This window comes from Saccopteryx bilineata, chromosome 4 (assembly GCF_036850765.1).
Source record: "Saccopteryx bilineata isolate mSacBil1 chromosome 4, mSacBil1_pri_phased_curated, whole genome shotgun sequence".
NCBI lineage: Eukaryota > Metazoa > Chordata > Mammalia > Chiroptera > Emballonuridae > Saccopteryx > Saccopteryx bilineata.
The window spans coordinates 251,410,306-251,435,140 of NC_089493.1; the positions used below are offsets into that span (position 1 = coordinate 251,410,306).

General features: G+C 45.7%; 1 protein-coding gene across 8 annotated transcripts in view; it reads left to right on the forward strand.

The window, feature by feature from the left end:
- TNFAIP8 (TNF alpha induced protein 8) overlaps window positions 1-24,835 on the forward strand; it is a 134,191-nt gene that overhangs the window by 69,888 nt on the left and 39,468 nt on the right. Inside the window, exon 1 of one of the 8 annotated variants that reach the window (XM_066274156.1) lies at window positions 7,408-7,425. The exons of 2 other annotated variants lie outside the window; for them this stretch is intronic. Coding sequence is in view for 2 of the 6 variants with exons in the window: in XM_066274148.1 (XP_066130245.1) it covers window positions 23,183-23,213 (31 nt within the window). In the remaining 4 variants the exon portion in view is untranslated. Of the gene's footprint in view, window positions 1-7,407; window positions 7,426-22,329; window positions 22,468-22,891; window positions 23,214-23,926; window positions 23,943-24,835 lie in introns of those variants that run through there. 5 more of the 8 variants (XM_066274153.1, XM_066274151.1, XM_066274152.1 and 2 more) reach the window with 5 other exon arrangements.

Genomic DNA, 24,835 nt, shown 5'->3' on the forward strand with positions numbered 1-24,835 from the left:
TATAATTTATATATATGTATGTATATATAATTCCACCAATCTCTTTCCCTTCTTTGATCCCATCCTCTCATCCCCTTCCCCTCTGGTCCCTTTGACCCCTCCTCTGCCTCTATTCTGTTCCTCAGTTCACACTATTCTGGTGCCTGTACGCTTCATTGTTCTTTTTGATCCATTCTGGATTAAATAAATAAATAAATAAATAAGAAAAGCATAAATAGTGATAGTAGGTGAGATACTGTTAAGTAATAAGGAGGGAAAATATTTTTTTAAGCTGTAAAGGGGTATAAGGATTGTTATGTGGGAGGGGGCAGGATTTGCAATTGTGTGCCCTCACTGAGAAGGTAGTATTAGACTCTCCTGAAAGATACGAGGAAGCCAGACCCGTGAATATACTGGGGAGAACATTCTAGGCAGAGGCTGAACCGAAGCAAAGGCCCTGAGGTGGGAATGGGCATGGGATTCCGGAAGGGGCCAAGGGGCTGGTAAGAGGAGGGAAGATGAGCCAGACAGGTGGTGAGGAACCAGAATAGGTGGCAACTTGTGGACAATGATAATGAATTTGACTGTTACTGGGCATGAGATGAGAAGCCATTTGATCTAGTTTGATCTAGTCCGATCTACTCATTTTACAAATGAATTTGAGGACAAAGAAATCGAGTCAGGTGTCCATGGTTATTGAGGGCCATGTGCCAGAGAGGGGATGAGAGCCTGCCTCTGATCCCAGCCTCCTTCCCACCACCCTGCCTGCTCAGAGGGGCTGTGCTACCACATACAGGTCCCGCCTTCCAAGTGCAGGGTCCTAGAGAAAGCCCGGTGGCATGGGCTCCTCCAGCAGCCGTTCCAGTTTGTCATTTCAGTAGTTCCCCCAGTGTGTCCTACCCACTTATCAAGGACCCACAGCACACAAGAGAGAATCAGACCTCTCATCTCAGAGGAGTCCTCTGCCAAATATTGCCTTTCTTTGTTTTGATGTGGAAATAAATCCTTTTGATTTTACAAGAATTAAAATCCCAGAATCTGCACTCTCCTAAAGCCTCCCCAGGCTCGCTTTTGAGTTACTTGGATACAGTTAACATAGATAAGAGGGGCTGATGGTTATCAAGTGCAGCTTGACCTGGGCAGTTTTTGCCCAAGATTCTTTGTCTTATCGCTTTCCTGTGGGCCAGTTCAAGCCTTTTGTTCCTCCTTCCACTTCCTTTAGATCCACTTCTTCCTTTAGATCTTCTGACTGTTGTCCTCTGGACACAGGCCAAATCTTCTAATTTCACTTTCTGTTGAAGATCAGAAGAGTGCTAAGTACAGAGGAAAACGACTGTGCTGTCACCTGTGTCACCTCTCCTTTACTCACCTGTGGCCTGTGTTCTGTGGACAAAGTAACGTGAGGTATTTGTGCAAGGTCGCCCCTCTTGTGGAGAAAACGAACTCATCCCCAACCCTCTCGCTCCTTCTTTCTCTTCTTCTTCTTATAGGTAGTGTGACATTTGCGCTATCATCTTAATGTGCCTTTACATTTGTTTAGTACTTTTTCTGTGTTTTTTGTTTTGTTTTGCTTTATTTTGCTAACTAAGATAATTTCATACATTGTGTATGAATGAGTGAAATCCCTACACCTCAGACCACTGGGATGAACACTGACTGATGTCCTTTAGCATCAGTACTTCCAGTAGTTAGTTCCCCGTCTACCATTAGAACATGAGGGCACTGACCCCTGTGGTCCTTTACGGTCCTTAGGAGAGCTGTCCTAGCTGGGAAGGGGTGCTTGTTGGAGGCGATTCCATTACCAAAACTCAGGACAACAAAGCAAATGCAGAAATGTAGGTATTTATGTAGGGTTGCTATGAGCCACAAGTAGGCCTTAAACGAACTTGACAAGAAGTATTTATTTTTAGCTTACAAACAAATATTTGCTGCATGTGTGCGGTAGAGACTCAGTGTTCGGTTAAAGGGCCCTGCAAAGACTACCTAATTAAACCGCTCGCTGATTTCCCCAGCCTCCAGAAAGTCATTCTGTGGGAATGCAAGGTTTCGGTGTGAGGCTGCAGAGGGGAAGTGCAGAAACGCACCGGGGTATGTGCTGTGTGCATCCTTAGCAGCCCCACGTGACTTAGAGTATATCCTTAGACAAAAATCTGGGCTGGCCCTCATAGACCAGTGCTGTCCATCGTTGATTTGCCCTCTCTCTACTAGCTACTTAATAAGTTCCTACCCTTCACCAAATGTGTCCCTGTCCCTGTACTCCCTACCATACCCTTGGCTTCTGGGACAAATCCCAGGGCAGGCCTAACCTGGCTGCTGGCTTCACATTAGGGTCGGGAGCTTTTACACACTTTTTCCTACCTTACAAGTCTTGCCCTTTCTTCCCCTGGCAGTAAGGCAGCCACCCCTTTGTCGCAAGGATGTCCCCACACAGGGTCCACCAGGAAGCCCCATCAGGGATGGTGGGGCAGCACCATGCTGGGAGTGGAGGAGGAAGCCCAGGGATCCGGGTCCATCTCTCAGGCACTCCTCCCTGTCTGCGCCACTGAGGTCTCTCATCACCCCCCCCCCCCCGCCCGGGCTCTCCTGGGAACCAGGTCCATCTCTCAGGCACTCCTCCCTGTCTGTGCTTCTGAGGTCTCTCATCCACCCCCCCCCACCCCCGCCCGGGCTCTTCTGGGATCCGGGTCCATCTCTCAGGCACTCCTCCCTGTCTGTGCCACTGAGGTCTCTCATCCCCCCACCCCAGCCCGGGCTCTTCTGGGATCCGGGTCCATCTCTCAGGTGCTCCTCCCTGTCTGTGCCACTGAGGTCTCTCATCCCCCCCACCCCAGCCCGGGCTCTTCTGGGATCCGGGTCCATCTCTCAGGTGCTCCTCCCTGTCTGTGCTTCTGAGGTCTCTCATCACCCCCCCGCCCCCCCCCCCCCGGGCTCTTCTGGGATCCGGGTCCATCTCTCAGGCACTCCTCCCTGTCTGTGCCACTGAGGTCTCTCATCCCCCCACCCCAGCCCGGGCTCTTCTGGGATCCGGGTCCATCTCTCAGGTGCTCCTCCCTGTCTGCGCCACTGAGGTCTCTCATCACCCCCCACCCCCCGGCTCTTCTGGGATCCGGGTCCATCTCTCAGGTGCTCCTCCCTGTCTGTGCCACTGAGGTCTCTCATCACCCCCCACCCCGGCTCTTCTGGGATCCGGGTCCATCTCTCAGGCACTCCTCCCTGTCTGCGCCACTGAGGTCTCTCATCACTCCCCACCCCGGCTCGTCTGTCAGTTACCTCTGCCATCTGACAGACAAGACTTGGCCTTGCCAGAGAGGGGCTTCCAGACTGCGCTCCGGCCTTGGTTAGGTAGCAGGCTTGAGGAAACTGAGGGGAACGGGCTGGTTGAGTTGTGAAGCAGCAGCAGCGTTAGAAGTCCTCGTTAGCTGCACAGGATATATCAGTTATGGCCCTTATTTTGCAAGAAAGAGAAACCCAGTGTAGACTGGCTCTCACAAAAGAGAATTTTTTATTAGCTTACTAGAGTGGATTTTGATTTAGCAGTTCAGTGATGTCAGGAATGCATTTTCTTTCCAGTCTGCCTCCTGTGGCTGAATTTCATCCACAGCTAGCTTCTCTCATGGTGGTTAAATGTCTACAGCAATTCTAACTTCATACTCATAACACACTGTCCAAAGGGAGAGAGAGCTGGCTCCTGGTGGCTCTGTCATGGGAGTTAGTAGCCTTTTCTAGACACCAGCAAACTTCTGGTATCTCATTGACAAAAATTGGGCCATTTGCCCACTCTTAAGCCAGTTTTTGGCTATGGAATGTGCTTGGGTTGCCTAAAGCAGCCACTGTATGGAGAGGGTGATAGGGTTACTGTGACTGAGTTAATTAAATGGGTCAGGGCCAAATCTGGGAGTTGGAGGTGGAATGAGTTTCCCCCTTAATAGCACCTTGCTAAGGAGGGGATGGACATGATGTCAGGTCAGCCACAGTGTCTACCGCGCAGGCTTCCTCTCACTATGAGCTTTCTTTTTGTTTTTTAAATTTTTTCTCTCTTCTTATTTGGTGACTGGCTCTAATACTCAGATGGAGCCCTGCATATTGGATTACCAACTCCCCGCCCCACTTCCCAAGACAGTGACACAGATGCTGTCAGGGAGACCAAGGACACAGCTTCAGGAACCACACAGCACTGCAGTCAGAAAGAGAAGTTCTCAGAGGTTGATAAAGCATCGCTAAGGCACCGTAGATCTTGTCTGGTAAGTGCTGGACAATGAGAATAATAACCGGATACAATTAATTACGGTAGTCTTCGACTTATGATCATTTTAAATCCCCGGAAAACACTGAGGTCCAATATAATTTTTCTTTTAAAACACCATAGACTTTTTTTGTTTTTTGACAGAGACAGAGAGAGAATCAGAGAGGGGACAGATAGGGACAGACAGACAGGAAGGGACGGAGATAATAAGCATCAGTTCTTTGTTGCAGCCCCTTAGTTGTTCATTGATTGCTTTCTCATATGTGCCTTGACTCAGAGGCTACAGCAGAGTGAATGACTGCCCCTTGCTCAAGCCAGCAACCTTGGGCTCAAGCCAGTGAACTTTGGGCTCAAGCTAGCGACCATGGGGTCATATCTATGATCCCATGCTCAAGTCAGCAACCCCGCCCTCAAGCCAGATAAGCCCGTGCTCAAGCCAACGACCTGGGTCCTTTGCGTCCTAGTCCAACGCTCTATCCACTGTGCCACTGCCTGGTCAGGCAAAACACCATAGACTTTGATGCTGCACACAAATAAACAAAATAAGGCAATCAGTCATATAGGGTCTTATTTCACTTCTAGGAGAATGGCTGTCTAGGGCAGGAGAAGGGACTGTGGCAGATTCAGAGAGTTCTTAGAGAATACAAACCATGATGATACTTTTGTGATGAGTAATTTGGAACAGAAGGGAAATCAATTTATCTTTGTCGATGAAATGGATGACAGGACTGCAAACTCCAGCGCCCTGTCTCTGGCCAGTCAACATTCCCTGCCGTGTCGCTAAGAAATATGCTCTGAGGGCCAGCCAGGGCCGGAGAGACTTTACTATCATTGGGCTTTGACTGAAACTCGAACGATGACCTTGAGTGAGCTGGACTGTCCATGTGCCAGAAATCAGATGCAGGAATACTGGGCTAGTCTGCAAAAGGAGCTGCTGTTTAAGCTCATGCTGTGTCCCAGGGTTGCTGCTCGCAGAGAGGGCACCTCCCCGAGGGAGGTCTTGGATGTCTAGGTTCTAGTCCCTGTTCAGACACTTGTATGACAAATCTTTGAGCATGTCCTGGCAATGTGCTGGGCCTGATTTCTCATTTGTGAGCAAGTTTGAGGAAGGAGGGGATTGAATGAGAGGACTTCACAAGCTTTCTTTGAGCTCTAGCTTTCTGACTCTCGGGTTCTGTGCAGGTGTGATAGGAAGTAGCATGATGGGGTGGAGGTAGGGCCTTAAGTCTTCTGTGCCAGGGCATACAAACAGACAGGCGATGGCACACTGTTTGTATTGCATGCTGCAAATGTCTTAAATAGCTACCAAGTGGCTCGACTGGCTGAGTGCTGGGTGTAAATTGCTCCAAGTTAAGGGTTGTTATTTGGACACTACAGATGATGCAGTATCACCACAGCTCACTGAATAGCAGGGTTGTTTCCTTTGCCAAGCCTGGCTGGGATTGGATATTGGCTGCCAGGCTTGTGTTCTGTGACGTCCAGATGTCAGGGATCTTGTGGCATCTCTGTACATGAGGCGAGATCAGAGGGTGACTCTAGCAGATACTTCTGTTAAGAAGTGGCTTCCAAGCCGTGGCCACAGAGCTGATTCGGAGACTGAGGAGCCCTGGTGCTTTGGCTCCCTCTTTTGCTGAGAGTGCGATCACCAGGGGTATTGCACACTGCTGTGGTTTGTCGTCTTGAGTGAGCCTGTTGCTCAATCACCCACATGTGTTCCATTCTGAAACGGTTAACACTGGAGCTCTACCTTAGGCGGAGAGAAGTAATTTGTTTTTAATATCAGTTTATATAAACCACTGGTTCCAAACTCAAATGTCTGCAAGAACCAGGCAAGAAATATGAATGTGCACATGGTGTTTAGTGTGATCAATTGAAAGTCGAGGGACCTGTGGCCAACTTGGCAGAGAACAGGTCTCAACTAAAAGCATTAAAGTTAATGTGAAAAACAAAACATATCTGGCCCAAGAAAGCTCTGTGAGCTGGATTCAGCCCTAAGGTTACCAATTTGTGATTCTTAGACTACACAAACCAACTAACTTCAGCTCTCATTTTGTTTGTTCAACTTCAGAGATGCCAGATTTTATGGATGCGAACCTTCTGTAATTTTGTCTTTATAACAGATTTTAACCTTTTTTTTTTTTTACTTTAGATTAAAAGACTGACTATTGTTGGGATAAGTGGTAAAAACTTTCATTTTGGGGGCCCTGGCCGGTTGGCTCAGCGGTAGAGCGTCGGCCTGGCGTGCAGGAGTCCCAGGTTCTATTCCCGGCCAGGGCACACAGGAGAGGCGCCCATCTGCTTCTCCACCCCTCCACCTCTCCTTCCTCTCTGTCTCTCTCTTCCCCTCCTGCAGCCGAGGCTCCTTTGGAGCAAAGATGGCCCGGGTGCTGGGGATGGCTCCTTGGCCTCTGCCCCAGGCGCTAGAGTGGCTCTGGTCACGACAGAGCGACGCCCCGGATGGGCAGAGCATCGCCCCCTGGTGGGCGTGCCGGGTGGATCCCAGTCGGGTGCATGTGGGAGTCTGTCTGACTGCCTCCCCGTTTCCAGCTTTGGAAAAATGAAAAAAAGAAAAAAGAAAAAAAAAAACCCTGTAATTTTTACCCACAAATTGGAAATACTTCAAAAGAAATAATGTCCTCATGAAAATCATTTCTTTGGTTCATGGTCATTGTAGACTGAATCAATTTAGAGAAACAGAGCTTGAAATCTCAGTTGAACAATTTGGAGTGTTTTACATCATTTTAGAATATTGCATTACTGAAGATAAAGAACCCCAAACCTTTGAAACGTCTACTTTGCCTTGCAACTTGTCTGCTGAGTCTATGCACTCCGTTTTGCTTCTTCTTGGTGTTAGCAGGTATGCAGTTAGTGACCAGAGTGGAGCAGGTAGTGATACAGCTTGTGTTCACTTGTTCCCAACCCTCCAACCCACCCCACACTTCCGCCTGGGGTGTGCTGGGAGTGCACAAGGAAACCAGTGAATTCCTTTATTCTTAGACGTTAGTCATCCACAGGAATTTCTTCCAAGGACACTTGTATTTTTAAGAGAACAACGATGGTAGAACAGAAAATAGGGCAAAGTTTAGCCCAAATTACCACCTCTCTAATGAGAGAGCATTTCCTGTCGTGCTGAGAGGATGATTTGAGGCTTGGGAGCTTCCCAGGTGCTTCACAGATAAACACCTGGTGTTGCCCTGCTTCAGGTAAGACCTGCTGGACTGGCCCAGCCACTGACCATGGAGTGGGGCTGGACTCCATTCCTTTTTATTTACATTATTCAAACTCGTATACAAGTCCACGCAAATTCTTGCAGATGTGTTTTTGTAAGAGGTTGTCTGGTGTCGGCTGGTGGGAGAGTTTCGGGCATTTAAATATTCTTTCTGCAGAGTGACTCAAAGCTGTGCTAAAACCATGTTCTTTTGATAAGTGCTTTCTCTTCAAAGTGTCCTCAACTCGGCCCTTTCAGTGAGACTTCATAATGAATAGTCCGCCAGTCCTTTCTCTACTTCCTTAACACCGGTTTATTCTGCAACCCCTCGCAATGTGGCTTCCATCACGAGTCAGATTACTATACATATATTGTCTTTCTCGAAGCTCCCCCCACTGGCCACCTGATCATCATATCCATTGGCCTTTACTTTAGCCCTTCTTTCCAACTGGTTATTTCACCTGTGGACCATTATACATGCTGCTCACTCTACCAGGACCCATTCTTCTTTCGTTTCTCCCTCACCCCTTCTCCCTTGGCTAATTCTTGACCCTCAAGTCTCAGCTTAGGCATTTACTTCCTTCAGGAAGTCTTTCATCCTTTCCCCAGGTTTGATTTATGTACTTGTCCTCAGAGCTTTCTTAGCACTACATACTTAACTGCTATCGCACTTATCATACTCTATGTTAATTCATGTCCTCCCTTCTCCCCCACTGTACTATGGACTCTGTGTGCACGGGTACCACAGTGGGTTTATCTGTACTGTGTGCCTTGTACCTGTATGTGGCAGATGCTCAACATCTGCAGAATGAAGAGCTACGTAAATGAAGATGATATCTGAGCAATGACATTAATAGCTTCCTGTAGAGCAGACAATGAATTTCCATCAACCTTTGCTTCTTCCTGGGTTGCTTGGACCTCCCATTAGAAGATGCGAAAGAGTCATTAGATGCTGTCAATAAAAAGTGGCATCTAGCCCTGAGGAAGAAGACAGCTGTCAGGAAATCCTGGCCAATTACATTTACATCGAGCCACTTCAAGACCCAGGAAAAACTTTCTACCTTGCTCATGTTATACAGTAATGGCCTGCTATTGATGAAAACCAAGGAGAGGATGAGTTCTAAGGGTTCTAACTACCAACAGAGTGGAAACACATTGTTCAGAAGGCCAGGCTAATGGGCAGTAATGATTTTATAATCATTCTGGAGAAAGAACTTGATATTCTCATTGGCAACTGTAGAGAAATACAGACTAAGAGTTAGAGGAACTGGTAAGTGTTGTGTAGATATAAAACTCCATAGACAGTACTGTACTTTCTGGGCTGTTTAAGGAATTACCAAGGTAATTTTCACTATATGCAATTTCACTTTAGTAACTTCAGAATCTAATATCTCTCCACTCACTTCTGAAAACATGATTCTATTTTATTTATTTATTTTTTCTTTTTAACATGATTCTATTGTGTTAAGGATGTTACATCTGTTCTGCAGATCGATATATTGGGACAGGCTTTCTAGAACACTTAAGAAAAAAATGTGAAATCTTGATTGCATGCATCTTCTTGTCTCTTATAAATGAGTAGAAATTGTTGACTGGGTGTAATGACAAAAAAGGATGACTTTATTAGGCAGGGTTCAGTAAGCAAAAAGTAGGTTCGTATTGAATTACAGAACAGCATGATTGATTAACAACAATAGATTTTTTTAGTTGAATTTATTGGGGTGACACTGGTTAACAATTATATGGGTTTTGGGTGTGCGAACCTACAACACGTCTCTGTACATTGTATTATCTGTTCACCCCACAAGTCAATTCTCTGTCCATCAGTATTTATCCTCCCATACTCTCCTCCATCCCCCAACAACAGTAGTTTTGGTTTTTTAAAGTATGTTCTATTGCCTTTGTTTAGTGAAGAGGAGATATTTTATACAATCGTTTTTAGAAATATTTTCATAATAAATGGTGAGTTTTATAGAAGCAGCAGCACTTGTCTTGGAGAGCCGCGGTTATGTGGGGAATCCATCTGACAGAAGAGGCTCAAGGGTCTACCAGTAGTTGTCCTTCTCAGACCTGACTCAGCCGTGCCCCGTGGATTCCTCACCTTCCCTCTTGCCACGACTGTTCCCTCTCTGGACACCCCCACCCCAACCCCCATTTTCTATTAATATCCAGCTCTCTCTTTCTCCGAGGCAGCCGGGCTCAGAGCTGTTGTGCTGGCCATGCCATCGGGCCTCTCTTATGTATCACTCTGGGAGCATAGGACGTATTCACCTTGAAATGTAAATATAATTGTTTGTGTTCTGCCCAACCAGAGACACCATAGTATGGAGAAAATTAGTGTGGAATGAGGTCAGAGGACTCACATTCTAGTCTCAGTTCAACACTTAGTCTGATCTGAGTGACCTTGGGCCAGGCACTTAATTTCTCTGAGGACCTGTGTCCTCACCAGAAGCCAGTAAGCCAATAGCACCCGAGATTCCTGCCTCACAGAATTGTTATGAGGATCTGTGCTCTCTTACGTGGCAGTACTTTCAGAGCTAGAGTGTTCCACCTTGCTGAGATGTAGTAAGAGTCGAGGTATGTTCTATAAGGTGCCTTGCATAATACCTAGCATGTCGTAGGTGCTTGATAAATTATACTTCTTATTGCTGACAGTAGTAAGAGATAGCTTCATTCAAACACACAGATTGTTTGTTTCTAAGCTGGTTGCTGGTTCAGAGGTTGGGACTCTGGCCCCGTGGACTAATTTTTCCTTCCTCTGGTCCAGATAACAGGATATTTGGGACAAAGTGCTGTCTTCTTACATTCAGTCTCACCCATTAAGAAAACATGACAGAATTAATTCTATACTGTACAACAACGATGGATCCCTCAGTGGCTTTAGAACATGGCATATTGTAAACACAGACAGCCTGTGAGGGGAAGCTTGCTCCTAAGAGAGTTGCTTCACAGAATGCTTATCGCCTGAGAGGGGGTCATGCCTGGAGTACAGAGGTGTCTGGAATCCCATCTGGGATTGATTAGTATAGATAGTCAGGTGGCCCAGCGCCGGATGTTAGTTCTGAATGTAAAGGAAACAAAGTTCGCACTCTGAGGATGGTAAGGTTGCTGCGCTTTTAAAGTGGCCAGCTGCTGCCGGTGAAATTCCAAAGACTAAATTGGAATTTTGTTCAATCTATCTTATGAATGGTTCCTAGGACAACTGCGGTGGGTTGAATAGGTGGCTGGTAAGGTCACCTCCATAAAGATAAGTGCAATCCATTACTTGAAGCCCAGTCTTGAGTGGTTTCTGCTGGGGGTGTTTGCGTTTGCTCAGCTCTTTCTGTTTATGAAGATGTCAAAGGAAGCGCGTCCATTCTGCGCATGTCATAAAACAGAAGGATTGCAGCTGTCAGAACTATTTTCTTGTTGACTTTTTTCCTGATAGATTTTTTTTTCTTTTTTGGTAAACCTGGTAGATTTATGAATTGGTGCAGATTACCAGCCTCAGTTCTCCAGATGCAATGCAAATTTTATTTTCTTGTTGTTTTTCTTTGAAGATAACAAATATTTATGTATTCAGTTCCTTGTAATATACTTTTCTGGGAAGGGAAAATTAAGCTTATTTTTATGTTGTCATAATTCAATATTATGAAATGATGAAATGATTAGCTCTAGTTAGGTGGTGCCGTCGAAGTGTCCAGCATGTATTCTACCCTTTAAAGAATAGAGGAGAAAACCCACAAGGTGAAATCTCGTGTTTTAAATTTTATTTTAATTTACTGATTTTGAGAGAGAGAGAGAAAGGAAGGGAGAGAGAGCAACATTAATTTGTTGTTTCACTTATATATTATATGCATTCATTGATTGACTCTTGTATGTGCCCTGACCAGGATTGAGCCCACAACCTTTGCATATCAGGACAACACTGTCATCAGCTGAGCTACTGGGCCAGGAATTCAATCTTCTGTTTTAAATAGCTTACAAATCTACCTCAAAAGACAACTACCCTCTAGTTGATCAACTTTTAGTAAAACAGTTTACTAGGGAAGTTTAAACTCAGTGTAGGCCTCGGAGGCTTCATGGAGGGGGGTTGAGACCTGAGCAAGGCTTTGGAGGGGAGGTAAATAAAAGGGCATAACAAAGCAGAGAAAAAGATACAGAACAGCAGCAGCTGCTCTCTCAGTGTGGCTACACAAGGAGTTACGATCCATCATAAGGTTTATTTCAAGCAATTTCCAGTTAATGAAAACAATTAGTATCAAAGTTTCTGAATGATTACTTCTCAGATCATTCACATCTACGTGTGGGAATGCATAGTCATAATCTTGCCACTAGTGGCGTTGTTCACATTCTGTTGCTGTCTTTGGGAGAGACGGGTGAGTGTTTCAGCGGACATCCTGGGACCCGCGCCCACAGCCCGGTTAGCTCTGCTGCCGACATGGGTGTAAGGACTGAGGTAGCCAAGAGTTGTGGCACATATTATCTTATTTCTGACCTTGTGGACACTTGAATTTTCAGCCCGTGTCTCACTTAAAGGAGTGTGTGTATGCACCTGTCTGTGCTTCAGGGGAAAGGGTACTACTTCTAGACAGAGTGAGCCTAAGGAGGCCTCCACGGCCAGGCCCTAACGGTAGTTGGAGGTGTGACGACCGGAGCAAAGGTTCCCAAACGCTCTTCATCTTGGCACCCTTCAGTTATGCCTGTGTAATTCTTTCAGGTCATTTCTAGGATAAAAGAAATACCTGACCCATTCCCTTTTTTAACTGCGTAGGCACAAATAACTTAATAATTAATTATGTACTAATAATTTTGTAGCCACATGAAAAAATAATGCATAAAAATTGCAAGATGGGAAACAATGTTTTTACTTCATTCTTCACCACAGTGACTTACTGATGGAATGTGGTACCTGTTGGGCCTTGCGGGTTTCAGTCCAGGTCCGCTCAGGAGACAAGCCACACGGTAATTTGGACAGGAAAATTAATATAAAGAAATGTTAACTAGCAAAGCAGTATGGTGGCTTCTAAAAAAATTAAAAATAGAATCACAGAATGATCTAGCAAGTCTACTTCTGGGACTCGACCCAGAAAGAACTGAAAGCAGGGACTTGGATAGTTTTTTGTGCAGCCATGTTTATAGTAGCTTTATTTATTTATCTATTTATTTATTTATGGTGACAGAGACAGAAAGAGGGAAAGATAGGGACAGACACACAGGAAGGGAAAGAGATAAGAATCATCAATTCTTTGTTGAGGCACCTTAGTTGTTCATCAATTGCTTTCTCATATGTGCCTTGACCAAGGGGCTCCAGCCAAGCAAATGACTCCTTGCTCAAACCATTGACCTTGGGCTTTAAGCCAGTGACCTTTGAGCTCAAGCCAGCCATGATGAGGTTATGTCTATGATCCCACGCTCAAGCTAGATAAGCCTGTGTGCAAGCCAGCCATCTCCAGGGTTTCAAGCCTGGGTCCTCTGCATCCCAGTCTATCCTCTGTGCCACCACCTGGTCAGTCTATAGTAGCATTATTTACAATAGCCCGAAGGTAGAAGCAACCCAGGTATCCATTGATGGGTGAATAGACAAACAAAATATTCTACATACATACAATGGAATATTATTCAGCCTTAAAAGTTTAGGAAGGAAATTCTCACACATGCTACAGTGTGGATGAACCTTGAGGGCCTTGTGTTAAGTGAAATAAGACAGTCACAAAAAAAAGGCAAATATTTTGTAATAGCACTTACATGAAGTACCTACCATAGTCAAATTCAGAGACAGAATGTAGAATGGTAGTTGCCAGGGACTGATGCGAGTACGGAGAACTGGTGTTTAATGGGTACAGAGTTTCAGTGATGCAGAATGAAAGGGTGTGGAGACGGACGATGGTGACAATTATACAACAGTGTAAGTGTCCGTAGTACTACTGAACCGTACCCCTAAAACCGATTAAGAGGGTAAATTTCAGGTCCTGGCCGGTTGGCTCAGTGGTAGAGCGTTGGCCTGGCGTGCAGAAGTCCTGGGTTTGATTCCCGGCCAGGGAACACAGGAGAAGTGCCCATCTGCTTCTCCACTCCTCCCCCTCTCCTTCCTCTCTGTCTCTCTCTTCCCCTCCCGCAGCCGAGGCTCCATTGGAGCAAAGATGGCCTGGGCGCTGGGGATGGCTCCTTGGCCTCTGCCCCAGGCGCTGGAGTGGCTCCGGTCGCAACAGAGCGACGCCCCGGAGGGGGCAGAGCGTCGCCCCCTGGTGGGCAGAGCGTCGCCCCCTGGTGGGCGTGCCGGGTGGATCCCGGTCGGGCACATGCGGGAGTCTGTCTAACTGTCTCTCCCCGTTACCAGCTTCAGAAAAATACAAAAAAAAAAAAAAAAAAAAAAAAAAGAGGGTAAATTTCATGTGATGCAAATTTATTACAATTAAACATAATAAAGAAAATGGATGTTTTAAACAGGAAATATTAATGTGGATGAGAACTGGCTGTTAAGAAGCAAAGAGCATACTAAAGAATAGAGGAATAGCAAATGTGAGCACCCAGCACGAGCTTCCCTCTCTCCCGCTGTGGACCTTGCTGGAGAGGATGGCCGGCTCCTTGGGTGCAGAGCAGTCACTGTGGTGTGGTGCTGGTGGAACTTGCTGGAAATCCACCCTCTAGGATGCCGAGGGCATCAGTTCTTGGGGAAGTTTCTCCCTGGAGGCATTCTGCTACAGAAGCACCTGCATGGGATGTCAGCCGAGGCTGCTGGAGTCGGGGAGCTGCTGGCCACCAGGTACAGCAGGGGCCAGCTGGAGAAGGTGCCCGGGAGCCGCAGTGCCGTGTGTGCTTGTCAGAGTTTGCAGCAAGACCACACCAGAGCCAGGAAGAAAAGGTCTTTCTATAACGTCTCCACACGGTTTTACCGATGAAGCTCAGAATCGTTCCTGCTGGCAAAAGAAAAAAATATTGAGAGTCTCATCTTTGTTTTCTCACAGCAGGTAATGAAGGGTGAATTCGGAGCTGTGAGGCAGGAAATTGAGCACTGACCACCTTGCAACTTCTCATACCTTGAAATCAGATTGGATCCCACCACCCTAATTTGTTGTCCACGTTACTTTTCACATAATTCTTGCTTTCTATCACAGCAACCACCTACCGCCTAGCTTTGTGACAAAATGATGTCATCCAAAGAAGTGTAAAACAAGCTAGTGTTACACTGTGAACTAGCTTGAATGAGTCGTTCACACAGTGTCTGAGAGATGTTGAATAATGCTATGTTTCCCTCAAAATTTAAAGTATCCTGCCGCACCCTTGTGAGCTTGCTGTAGTGTCCTGAGCACCAGGACACAGTTTGGGGATCTTAAGGTCTAAAATCATGCCTCTGCCTCTTTCAGCAACTCTGACCAAAACAGTACACTAAGATTGAGAATCTAAGATGCTGATTTGGTTGAGAGTACAGACAAGTCAGCTGTAAAGTGAAAATTGTGTAGGGTCAGTATTGTTTTTTGAAAACCTCTTAGGAAGTTGGAGAATAAAATACCATCTTCCAGTAAATTTAAGATTTATTGTATCCATGTTTCCTTTAGCACTGGAAAAGGTTTCTGTTTCTTTGGTACCAGATAAAATAGTAGGCTAGTCTTTAGAGGCATTGTGATTTGGAGAAAATACAGTCTTTAGCATAGCTTTTACCATCAGTGCCTGACATCCTTATAACGTGAGAGGCAATGCCAGACGAGAGTCAGGAAGGGACTAGCTCATTTCCAGCCTCATCTCATGCTTATTCTGTGGTATAAAATCATTAAATGGGAATGGGGGCTGATGCACCATTTAGATTGTTCCTTTTCTCTCTTTCTCTTTTGGGCTGATTGTACATAGTTGTACTTGAGAGAGTTAAATGGCATATGTAGGGACTTTGCTGTTGAAATAGATTTTAGATTAAGAAATTAGCGATTTTTAGCTATCTTCTGTTTCCACTAGGCAATGAACGGGCTTAATGAAACCTTTTTTAGATAGGTAGGCAGGAATACTGTTCCTATTAGCAGTTTCTCAAAAAATATATTTATTTTGGTGATGTCTGCAACTTTATGAATTATAACTATTACCTAACTCTGTAGCTCTTTTTTAAGGAGAAGCTGAATAACTTCAGTTTTATGACCTGACCTATTCAAATGGAAAAAAATCTGACCCATCCTTTTCCAGGCTACCTGCAAAACAGCCGCCTCCCCAACCCTGTCTGGCTAAGTTCTGCTTTGGTTCGCAGATCCACCACCTGCTGAGTTTGTCTGTTGAGGTGCAGCCTTGGCCCCTTTCGCCTGGTGAGCCTACCCAGCCTCGTCTCTTCATCGCCCAGCCTTTTCTGTGTCTTAAACAGTGACTAGTTGGCGCAAAGGTTAACTTCACAGAGATCTTACCCAAGTCAGGAACTCAAAGTAGAAGTCAAACTATGACATCTTGGAGTGCATTAGACTTTCAAACAGATCTCAGACCAGGAGTCTCTGGTCCAAATTCCACATATGGAGCACCACTTTGTTTTCTTTTAACAAAATTTCCAATTTTATTCAGAGACCCGAATAAAGCTCTTACCGGCTCACATGCAATCAAAGAGGGCCCATCACCCAACCTGTCTTGGCATCGTTTTCTACCCCCTTAGAGTGAGCACACGGAAGAGAAAAGCGATTGTCACTGCTGCCACCACCAGAGCTGCTTGCTTCTGAATTCTTCACACTAATCGATAACACGTGTGGCTGGCACTGCGCTGTTACAGAGCTTCTCACATTGCATTCAACTGCACTCCACTGGCCAGTCTGAGGGGGTCTCTGCTAGGTTACCGAAAAAAGAAAATTCAGTTAAAAATTCATGTTTATCTCGTCACAAAATTATTTCAATGCTGTAAGGAGGAAAGGCAATGGCTACAGTCAACATAATTTGATAATCACTGCCCTTAAACTTGAGTTTCAGTTCATTATGAGGTGGAAGTTTCTAATGATTACAGAGGAAACGGGGCTGGCCTTTAAAAGGTGAGTCTTCATGAATAGAGGGACTCAAGGAGATCTGTGTGACTGCTTCTTGCCATGGTGTGTCTGGGACACGGCCTCATCAGCCAGCTGGAGCATTAGGGTAGGTGACCGCGAAGGTTACTTCCAAGCCTCAGTTTCTGTGACTATGATTGCTGATTGCTTTTTCTTCCTGCTGCTTTTCTGAAGGAAAGCCAGGGATTTGAAGGCCACATGTGATACTGTGGGCCCAGCCACAGCCCAGTCTCAGCCCTGTGTCTCTTCTAACTGGAGTCACCCTCTGTAGCTTCTCTCAAGCTGTCTCCATGTTGAACAGTTGAGAAGTTCAGTCCTTTAATTTTCCCTTTCTGTTGTTGGACCACACACATGAAATCACCACACCGATCCCTAACAGTATCTGTGTAAGGCCAGCGTTTAGGGCTTTATTCACAAAAAGGATGCGGAAGAGTGGCGAAGGGGGACTTCATAATTTTCAGTGCTTCATCACATTCTTGACTCATTTCATTATAGTTACTACTCTGTTAAATAAGTGGCATATCCCCATTTTACAGACATGCAAAGAGAAGCCCAGAGAGCTTAAATGACTTGACTACTTTTAGAAGAAAAATGAGAGAAGGATGAGTAGGGAAAACAAAACAAACTATCCCAGTGCACATGAGGTTGTGCTCACTGGGCTTACGGTAATCAGGCCCAGGTCTCCCCAGCCGCGTGGTGTTTTTTTGCAGGCTCCTGACAGCTTCCTATCAGAAGGGGTAGTTAGGGTCCTGACCAAACTGTTTTTTGTTTGTTTGTTTGCGAGAGAGAGAGGGAGACAGGGACATACAGATAGGAAGGGAGGGAGATGAGAAGCATCAACTCATAATTGCAGCACCTTAGTTCATTGATTGCTTTCTCATATGTGCCTTGACTGGGGTGGGATTCTACCTGAGCCAGGGATGCCTTGTTCAAGCCAGTGACCTTGGGCCTTAAGCCAGCGACCTCGCCACTCAAGCTGGTGAGCCCCTGCTCAAACCGGGTGAGTCCACGCTCAAGCTAGTGACTTGAGGGTTTCGAACCTGGGTCCTCAGCATACCAGGCTGACACTCTTATCAACTGTACACTTTTAATTACTAAAAAAGATTTGTATTTTTATGTATCTGAAGCAATAGAAGCTATTGAACTTATAGCTTATTTAAAGCATTGAATATCAAGAATGGAATAACGCTGAGTCAATGGAATAACAGTGATTTGAGCAGTCTGTGCTGGAATCATGGTCAGCTCAAACTCTTTGGAAATCTCCCAATACATCACTCTTTGAGTTATTCTTCTGCAAAATAAAGGACTTCAATTTTACATAAGTAGTTTAATAGAGTGGGAAAGTCTGGATATAGGAGACAGGAGGCCAAGACTGCATTTACTGTAGTCTCAGGAACATTATTATTCAGTTTTGTGACCTTTGGCAAATCATAGAACCTCCCTTTCTTTAATCACATGTCTGTAAAATGGATATGATGACCCAAGGGAGCTAACTGGGAAGTCTAAATGAAACTTATATAATTGGAAGGCATTATTATTGCTAAGTGTTATAAAAGAAAGACCATAGGTCATAAATTCTTCAGATATTTTCAGACCTGATTTTGAGTGTGTGTGTGTGTGTGTGTGTGTGTGTGTGTTTATTCATCTATTAAAAACTTTTTAGCGCCTGACCCGGTGGTGCAGTGGATAAAGCATCAAACTGGGACACAGAGGACCCAGGTTTGAAACCCCGAGGTCACCAGTTTGAGCACAGGCTCACCGCTTGAGCACAGGGTCGCTGGCTTGAGTGTGGGATCATAGATATGACCCCATGGTCACTGGCTTGAACCCAAAGGTTGCTGACTTGAAGCCCAAAGTTGCTGGTGGCTTGAGCAAGGGGTCATTCAGTCTGCTGTAGCCCCCCAGTTAAGGCACATATGAGAAAGCAATCAATGAACAACTAAGGAGCTGCAATGAAGAATTGATGTTTCTCATCTCTCTCTCTTCCTGTCTGTGTGTCCTTATCTGTCCCTCTGTCTGACTCTCTCTCTGTCTCTGTCAAAAAACAAACAAACAAAACAAAACAAACCCTACCTTTTTAGCAAAGAAGATTTCTCAGGAGAGAAATATAGCCAACAATGAAAGCCTAGGAAACAACTGCACCCCAAAAGTCTTGTCCCCATGTGTGTGCTCACCTAAGATGTGGACACGTCTTCCTGCTCCCTTGGAATTCTCCGTAATGCTCAGAGCATTAGCGAGCATGGAAGATGTACTGAAGAGTCACTGAGGGGCAGCTTTACCCATAACTATCTTCAGACTCCCAGGCACATCTTAGAGGCAGCTTTCTCCCTCCTCCCTCCCCATGCTCACCCTCAGCACTCCTCCTTGACTCACAACAGTTCTGCCTATTCCCCCCCATCCCCAAACTGCCACCCTCATCCCAGTACCAGCGATGCATATGCATAGATCTCCTGAGGCACAGGTCATGGAGTCCTGAAAAGGTGCATAAGTGACCTCCGCTGTCACTTGAGTCCCTATCTCCAGTTCTGGAGAGTGAGATCACCTGGGCTGTGAAGTCCCCCACTTAGCCCCACTGCTCTTTTGGAAGGTTAAATGGAACAGAGTGTTTGAGAAGGAGGAGAAGGATGCAAAGCCTGCCAGCCCAACCAGATGGGACCAAGAGCACAGATCTTTTCTACATGTAAGGAGAGAGGCTGAAAACCAACTTTATATAAGAAATTGTGGAAGCCTTCAAAGCCTTTCAAAGGTGTAGACATATTATAAGAAAAGTTGAACCTGACCAGGAAGTGGTGCAATGGATAGAACATTGGACTGGGACAGGGACCCAGGTTCGAAACCCCGTGGTTGCCAGTTTGAGCACGGGCTCACCAGCTTGAGTGCAGGGTCTCTGGCTTGAGCGTGGGATCATAGACATGACCCCATGGTCGCTGACTTGAGCCCAAAAGTCGCTGGGTTGAAGCCCAAGGTTGCTGGCTTGAGCAAGGGGTCTTTCTCCCTGTCACAAATAAAAAAGAAGGAAGGAAGGAAGGGAGGGAGGGAAGGAGGAAGGAAGGAAGGAAGGAAGGAAGGAAGGAAGGAAGGAAGGAAGGAAGGAAGGAAGGAAGGAAGGAAGGAAAAGAAAAAAAAAGTTGAGGAAAGCCTTAGAGTCAAACAGGGCAGAAATAAAAATATTGAGGAAATGACTGGTTTTATGACCTGGGTATATAACTAATTTACAGAGATGCTTAGTATTTTTCACTGCAGAGAACGTACAAAGTCTTAAATGTGAGCAGAGTATGTGATTCCTCCTGAATAAACTGCACCTTTTCCTCCCAATCACCCTGGACTTTTCATTTGTGTGAGTCTGAGAACTTCCTGACCTGCCCTGTTCTTAAACACCTGGGCTGCTGTTAGCAAAAGGCCCCAAAGCCCAGACTTTTTTTTTTTTTAACAGTTTTTTTGAGGTGTAATTTAAGAGGAGATGTTTCTGCTGTTCTGTGATACAGCCCAGTTCAGATGTGGTATTAATAAACCTTCCTTTAGAACCAAGGTGGCATGGAAGATTGAGTTCTTTAAGACTGGTCACAATTACCAAAGTTATCACAGTAAGCTCCACATGAGGGGGACCCCTTTTCCTGTGACACGTAAATATTTGGGAGTGACTGGCTGAAAAACCGTCAGAATCTCAGCCAGCATTTCAACTCTCCCATCTTGATACAGAAGGTGCAAGATTCATTATTAGACACCGGCAGTTCAACATAGTGAGAAGTGTTGCTAACTTAGTTGCTATTTTATATCAGGTTGTCTATACTATATTGTTGATATGATCTATTCCAAGTGACACTAAATGATGTTGAAGTGTTTCTTAAACATACCAGAGTGAACAGGCTCTACCTATAGGAGACAGCAAATCATTATGGTATACTAGAGCATTATTCACTAGGGCTAAAAGGTAACTGATCTCCTTTTGAATAAATGCAGAGCAACATCAAGAGGAAGTGACTGGCCTAGTATATACCTGAAAGCCACAGAAGACCAGGGAAGCCCCAAAGAATCAGCTGCCCTTTGTCACCATTTTGTAGGATGGGGCATGGGGCAGTACAGGTCCCAGGGCAGATAGAGGCCTTTGAGGTTATACAGATAACTGGACATCCTGATCCACATAGGATTTTTTAAAAAATAACTGAGCATTCCTTGTACTTCAGTTAGATAAGGATATTTTCTCTTCAGGTTTCCTGAGGATGATGGTGAATGTTCAAAGATCACCCAAACTGCTGAAATGACTCTAAATCAAATGTCAAGGCTGACAGGGCAGCATTTGAACTGTTCACTGAGCTGTTGTTCTCCTCGGCTAACCTGAGCAGGACTGAAGGCCTTTTTGTGAACCCTTTGGAAAAACAACTAGGACATTAAGAACGTGTATTTTGACCGCCTTAGGTGGTTTGTACATAACTGGGCTTGCAAAAGGACATTTAATAAATAATTCTTATGGAGACACTTGCTGAAAGAAGAGGCTGAGAGTGAGTGGTGCCTGTGGCAGATGGGGCCTGGAGTAGGGCTTGTCTGATTTTTGCATGATCATCATCACCTTGAAAAGGTGTCGCGTCTTACTTCAATTATAGATGAACGCGAGCTATCTTATCTGTGTCGTGTGCAGCCCGGTGAGATCCTGCAGGGCTCCTGGCGGACATCTGGGCTGCTGTGGGGGAGGGCTGGGACAGACGGTGGGGGCAGCTCCCAGAATGTCCTTTCCGGTGATAGGAAAGGTCATTTCTGACCGGTGAGGGAGAATTTCTTTGGATTCAGATGATCCTTATGTCTCCTACATCAGTGTGAGGTTACTGGGTGGAGGTGCATTTTCACAGCTCCTAACACAGGTCGTGTGGCAGAGGGACCATGCAGCTGACTTTCAGAAGGGTACAGCCTGTTACCCTTTGGTGGTGAGGTTAGTTTCCGGGATGCTCTACAGTACTGATGCTTTCCAGATGTTGCTTCCCTTCTCTCCTCCCTGCCTGGCTATGTCTTCCTCTCATCGTTCCCTTTCAGTGAAATTGAGATAAAATTCTGCCCGGGGTCTTAGGCATGTTAGAATCACTCAGCAGTTGGAAATGACTTAATATCTAGGCCTCATATTAATATTCTAATAGCCTTCAGTGCTTGTAAATAGCATAAACACTTTTTTTTTTCCTGTCCAAACCCAATATTGCAATAAAACCCAAGGGTAACTTTTACAAAAATTTACTTTTAATGGTATGATAGTTTGTAAACAGTATATTGGCCTTTATGATTTTCAAGTCACTTTTGTTGCTGTTACCTTATTTAATGTCAAACATAAATCTGTGAAGTGAATAATACTATTTTTATCCTCATTTTTCAGATGAGAAAAGGGAGGCTCAGAGAGGTTAAATAATTTGGTCAAGGTCATACAAATTCTAAATGGGAGAACTAAGTTTTAATTCAGACTCTTTAAATTCATATCTTTTGTACATTCTTATCATTAAGTTTATCATGGTGCTTTTCCTCTTGTTTTTGTTGTTCCTGTAAAAAGGGAAAATGAGGAAAAAGAAAGCAGCTGGAAAATAAATTCATTGAAAGAATATAACTTTTCTCAGTTTCCTAATCGACTTGTTGGATGTGTTATTTGAGGACCTTCTGCCTTTGGTAATAAAACTGGTGCTCTGCAAAAGCTCTCCATGGAAGGTGTATGGGTGGCAGCTCCTGTCCCCATTTCTCCAAAGGAAAAACCATGGCTTTACAAAGCTAAAACGCCTTCCTCTCAGCCAATGGTAGGAACCTGGTGGCCAGGCCTGGGGGCAGAACTGAGATCTGTTCTCTTGGCGCGCTGCCTTTTTATTCTATCAGCATTTCAAACGCCCGGATCCCCCGCCCCCCTCGGTATTTTGAAGGAGTTTATCCCCGGCTGTTTTGAGTAGCTGGAGAGGGAAGGCACTCTGCCCCTCAGGACGGCCCTTTGGGTAACTGCAGGGCTCTTAGGGCCTCCGGCTGGGGTTTGAGCAGCGTGCCCGTACCAGTGACACAGAAAGAGTAAGTGTCGCGTCTGCTGCTCCCGTGCAAAGGTAAGGGGTGGAGGCCGTCCCCACTGTCTTCACAGGGCCCTCCCTTTGGGCTTGTGAAGCAGGTCCTTCCAGTCACGTGGACCAATATCCACGTTACTTTCCTGCTAAATTAACGTACAAAACCGTGCACCTTGAAAATCCGTAATTTTGGGCGTATAAGACGCCAACACAGGGAAAGTTAATGGACATCGAAAAATGTAACCCAGAGATTCAGAAGTGTTTCCTTTAGTGCCATTGCAGCTACTATTTCTGCAGCAGGCACTGAGATGAACTTTTTATTTTATTTTATTGCATATATATTTCACTGGCCTAGCCTGTCTCAGTTGCGTTTGCCGACAGCACCCCTCTGCCCTGCCTCTGGAAGAGCCAGGCTGTGGTCTGGGCCTCCCCCTCACCTGCGTGCGCCCCTGGCCGTGCGCCCCTGACTGCCAGCCCCGCCAGGTCGCCTCCGCCCTGGGACGGGGCTGGGGCGTTCGCCCCGGGGGCGGACTCCTGCCGCCCAGCCGAGACGCGATTCGTCACTCTTGCAGAACTTTCCCCCCTTAAAATCCCTGCACCAGAACCAGCCCTCCCTCCCCGGGGAGGTTTTGATTTTAGTAGCTTTCCTTCCTTTTATTTTCCGTCGAGTTTGCGTTTTGGCTGCGGAGCGAACTTGCCGCGGGTCCGAGTGCTATTTCAGAGGTGATCGCCCCTGCAGCGGGTGCTCCTGATCACCATGCACTCCGAAGCAGAAGAATCCAAGGAAGGTATGATTTTGATTTCTCTGGGGGCCGGCCAAGTTTTGCGGAGGAATGTGGAGGAAGGGCGGAGTAGGGGAGCAGATGGAAGTCTTACAGTGAGCGGTGGGTACTTTGTTCGCTTTCCTGCGCCCTCACAGCCAGCCCTGTTAGAACTGCATCTGCGATCCCTGTGCCCTCCCTTCAGAGTGGATGGGAGAAGGAGTCGGACCTGGCTTGGCCAGCCCACTGAAGCTGCTTTGTAGATTTCTCTGGAAAAGGAACGGCCCCAGTATAGACTCCAAGAATGCAGAATGTACTTGGAAAGGCACTGCCTATGTGGGGACAGCCCCGAGCTGGATCCCCTGGAAAAGCCCTCCAAGTCCACTGTCTCTTGAAAAGGGTTTCAGAAATTGGAAACGCCTTGTATGTTTCAGGCTAAAAGGGGAAGCTTGAGGAGGGGAGAAGTGAAAGCTCTTTCTTTGGGGAGTAGTTCTTTTTTTTTTTTTTTTCTTTTTTTTTTTTTCCTTCTTCTTTTTTTCCTTGCTGGCTTTTCAGCAGCGAATTCATTTTGTTGAGGGCTGAAAGGGCCGAGAGATATGACTGGAGCCTTGTGCGGCTTGAAACTGAGGGAGTTTGTCTGTTTCTAACTTTGCAAAAGCAAGGGGTTTCATTTGCTCCTAACAGAGAACCGGTGACAAGGCTGGAAAAGCTCCAACCAAAACACAATTATACACCGTTCGGGGAGTTGATTTGTATGTGAGTGTTTGTACGCTTTGTTTCCTGAAACTTTATGTATACAAAAGTCCTCTTGTCTGTGGGGGTGGGAGTGGGAATAAGTTGGGGGGAAATCAGAGTAAGGGAGCAGCAAGTTTAAGATTATGAAATTTCAAGTAGCCTGTTGGCCAACTGGTAAATTTCAAGTCAATCATAGCAGCTCTGGGAACCCCCCGTAGGTTTTCTCCATTTAGTACATAATCAGCTCGGGAGAGCCCTTGGAAGTTGCCTTCTCCTGCCTTTTACTGATTCCCCTCTCAAAATAAAGCTCTGTGTTTCATCATGTCGTCACTGTGGGCTGATATTTACCTTAGTATGCCATGTGAGGGAAGCAGTCAATAACAGAGAGTCTTGTTTAGCAGAAACGGGCTGGTGTGAATGAAAATGACAGCCAGAAGCATTGTTTTTGAGCTTGTTGTGGAGCTTGGGGGATTAATGTTTCCTTGCTGTGACCTCTGTCTTGATGGAACTATGCACTGATGTATAAACTTCTCTTTTCTGCCTTTTTAACAGCAATTTACAGTAAGTCAGAAGTAGTTGATGGAAGGCAAAGAGGAAATGAGCTGAGAGAATCCAGTGGTGAACTTTTGTATCAGTAAAAAGTAGCACTTAAAGTGGTATTTTCTCCCAGACATATTTTCTGTCTTTTGGAGAAAAAGGAAGATGGGAGGAAGCGGAAAAGAACAGCGTCCCGAAGTACATTATCCATTTCTCTAGCAGCACGGGCATTCTCTCCCCCTGCCCAGCCCTCTGGTTGTCAGCCTGAAAACAAGGGTGAAGAGGTCCCTTAATGGCCCCCCTCCTGCTTGTTCCTCCCCTAAACTCCACTTACCGTCCTTTTCACTCTATTGATCTGCAGTAGATTATCTGGCCTC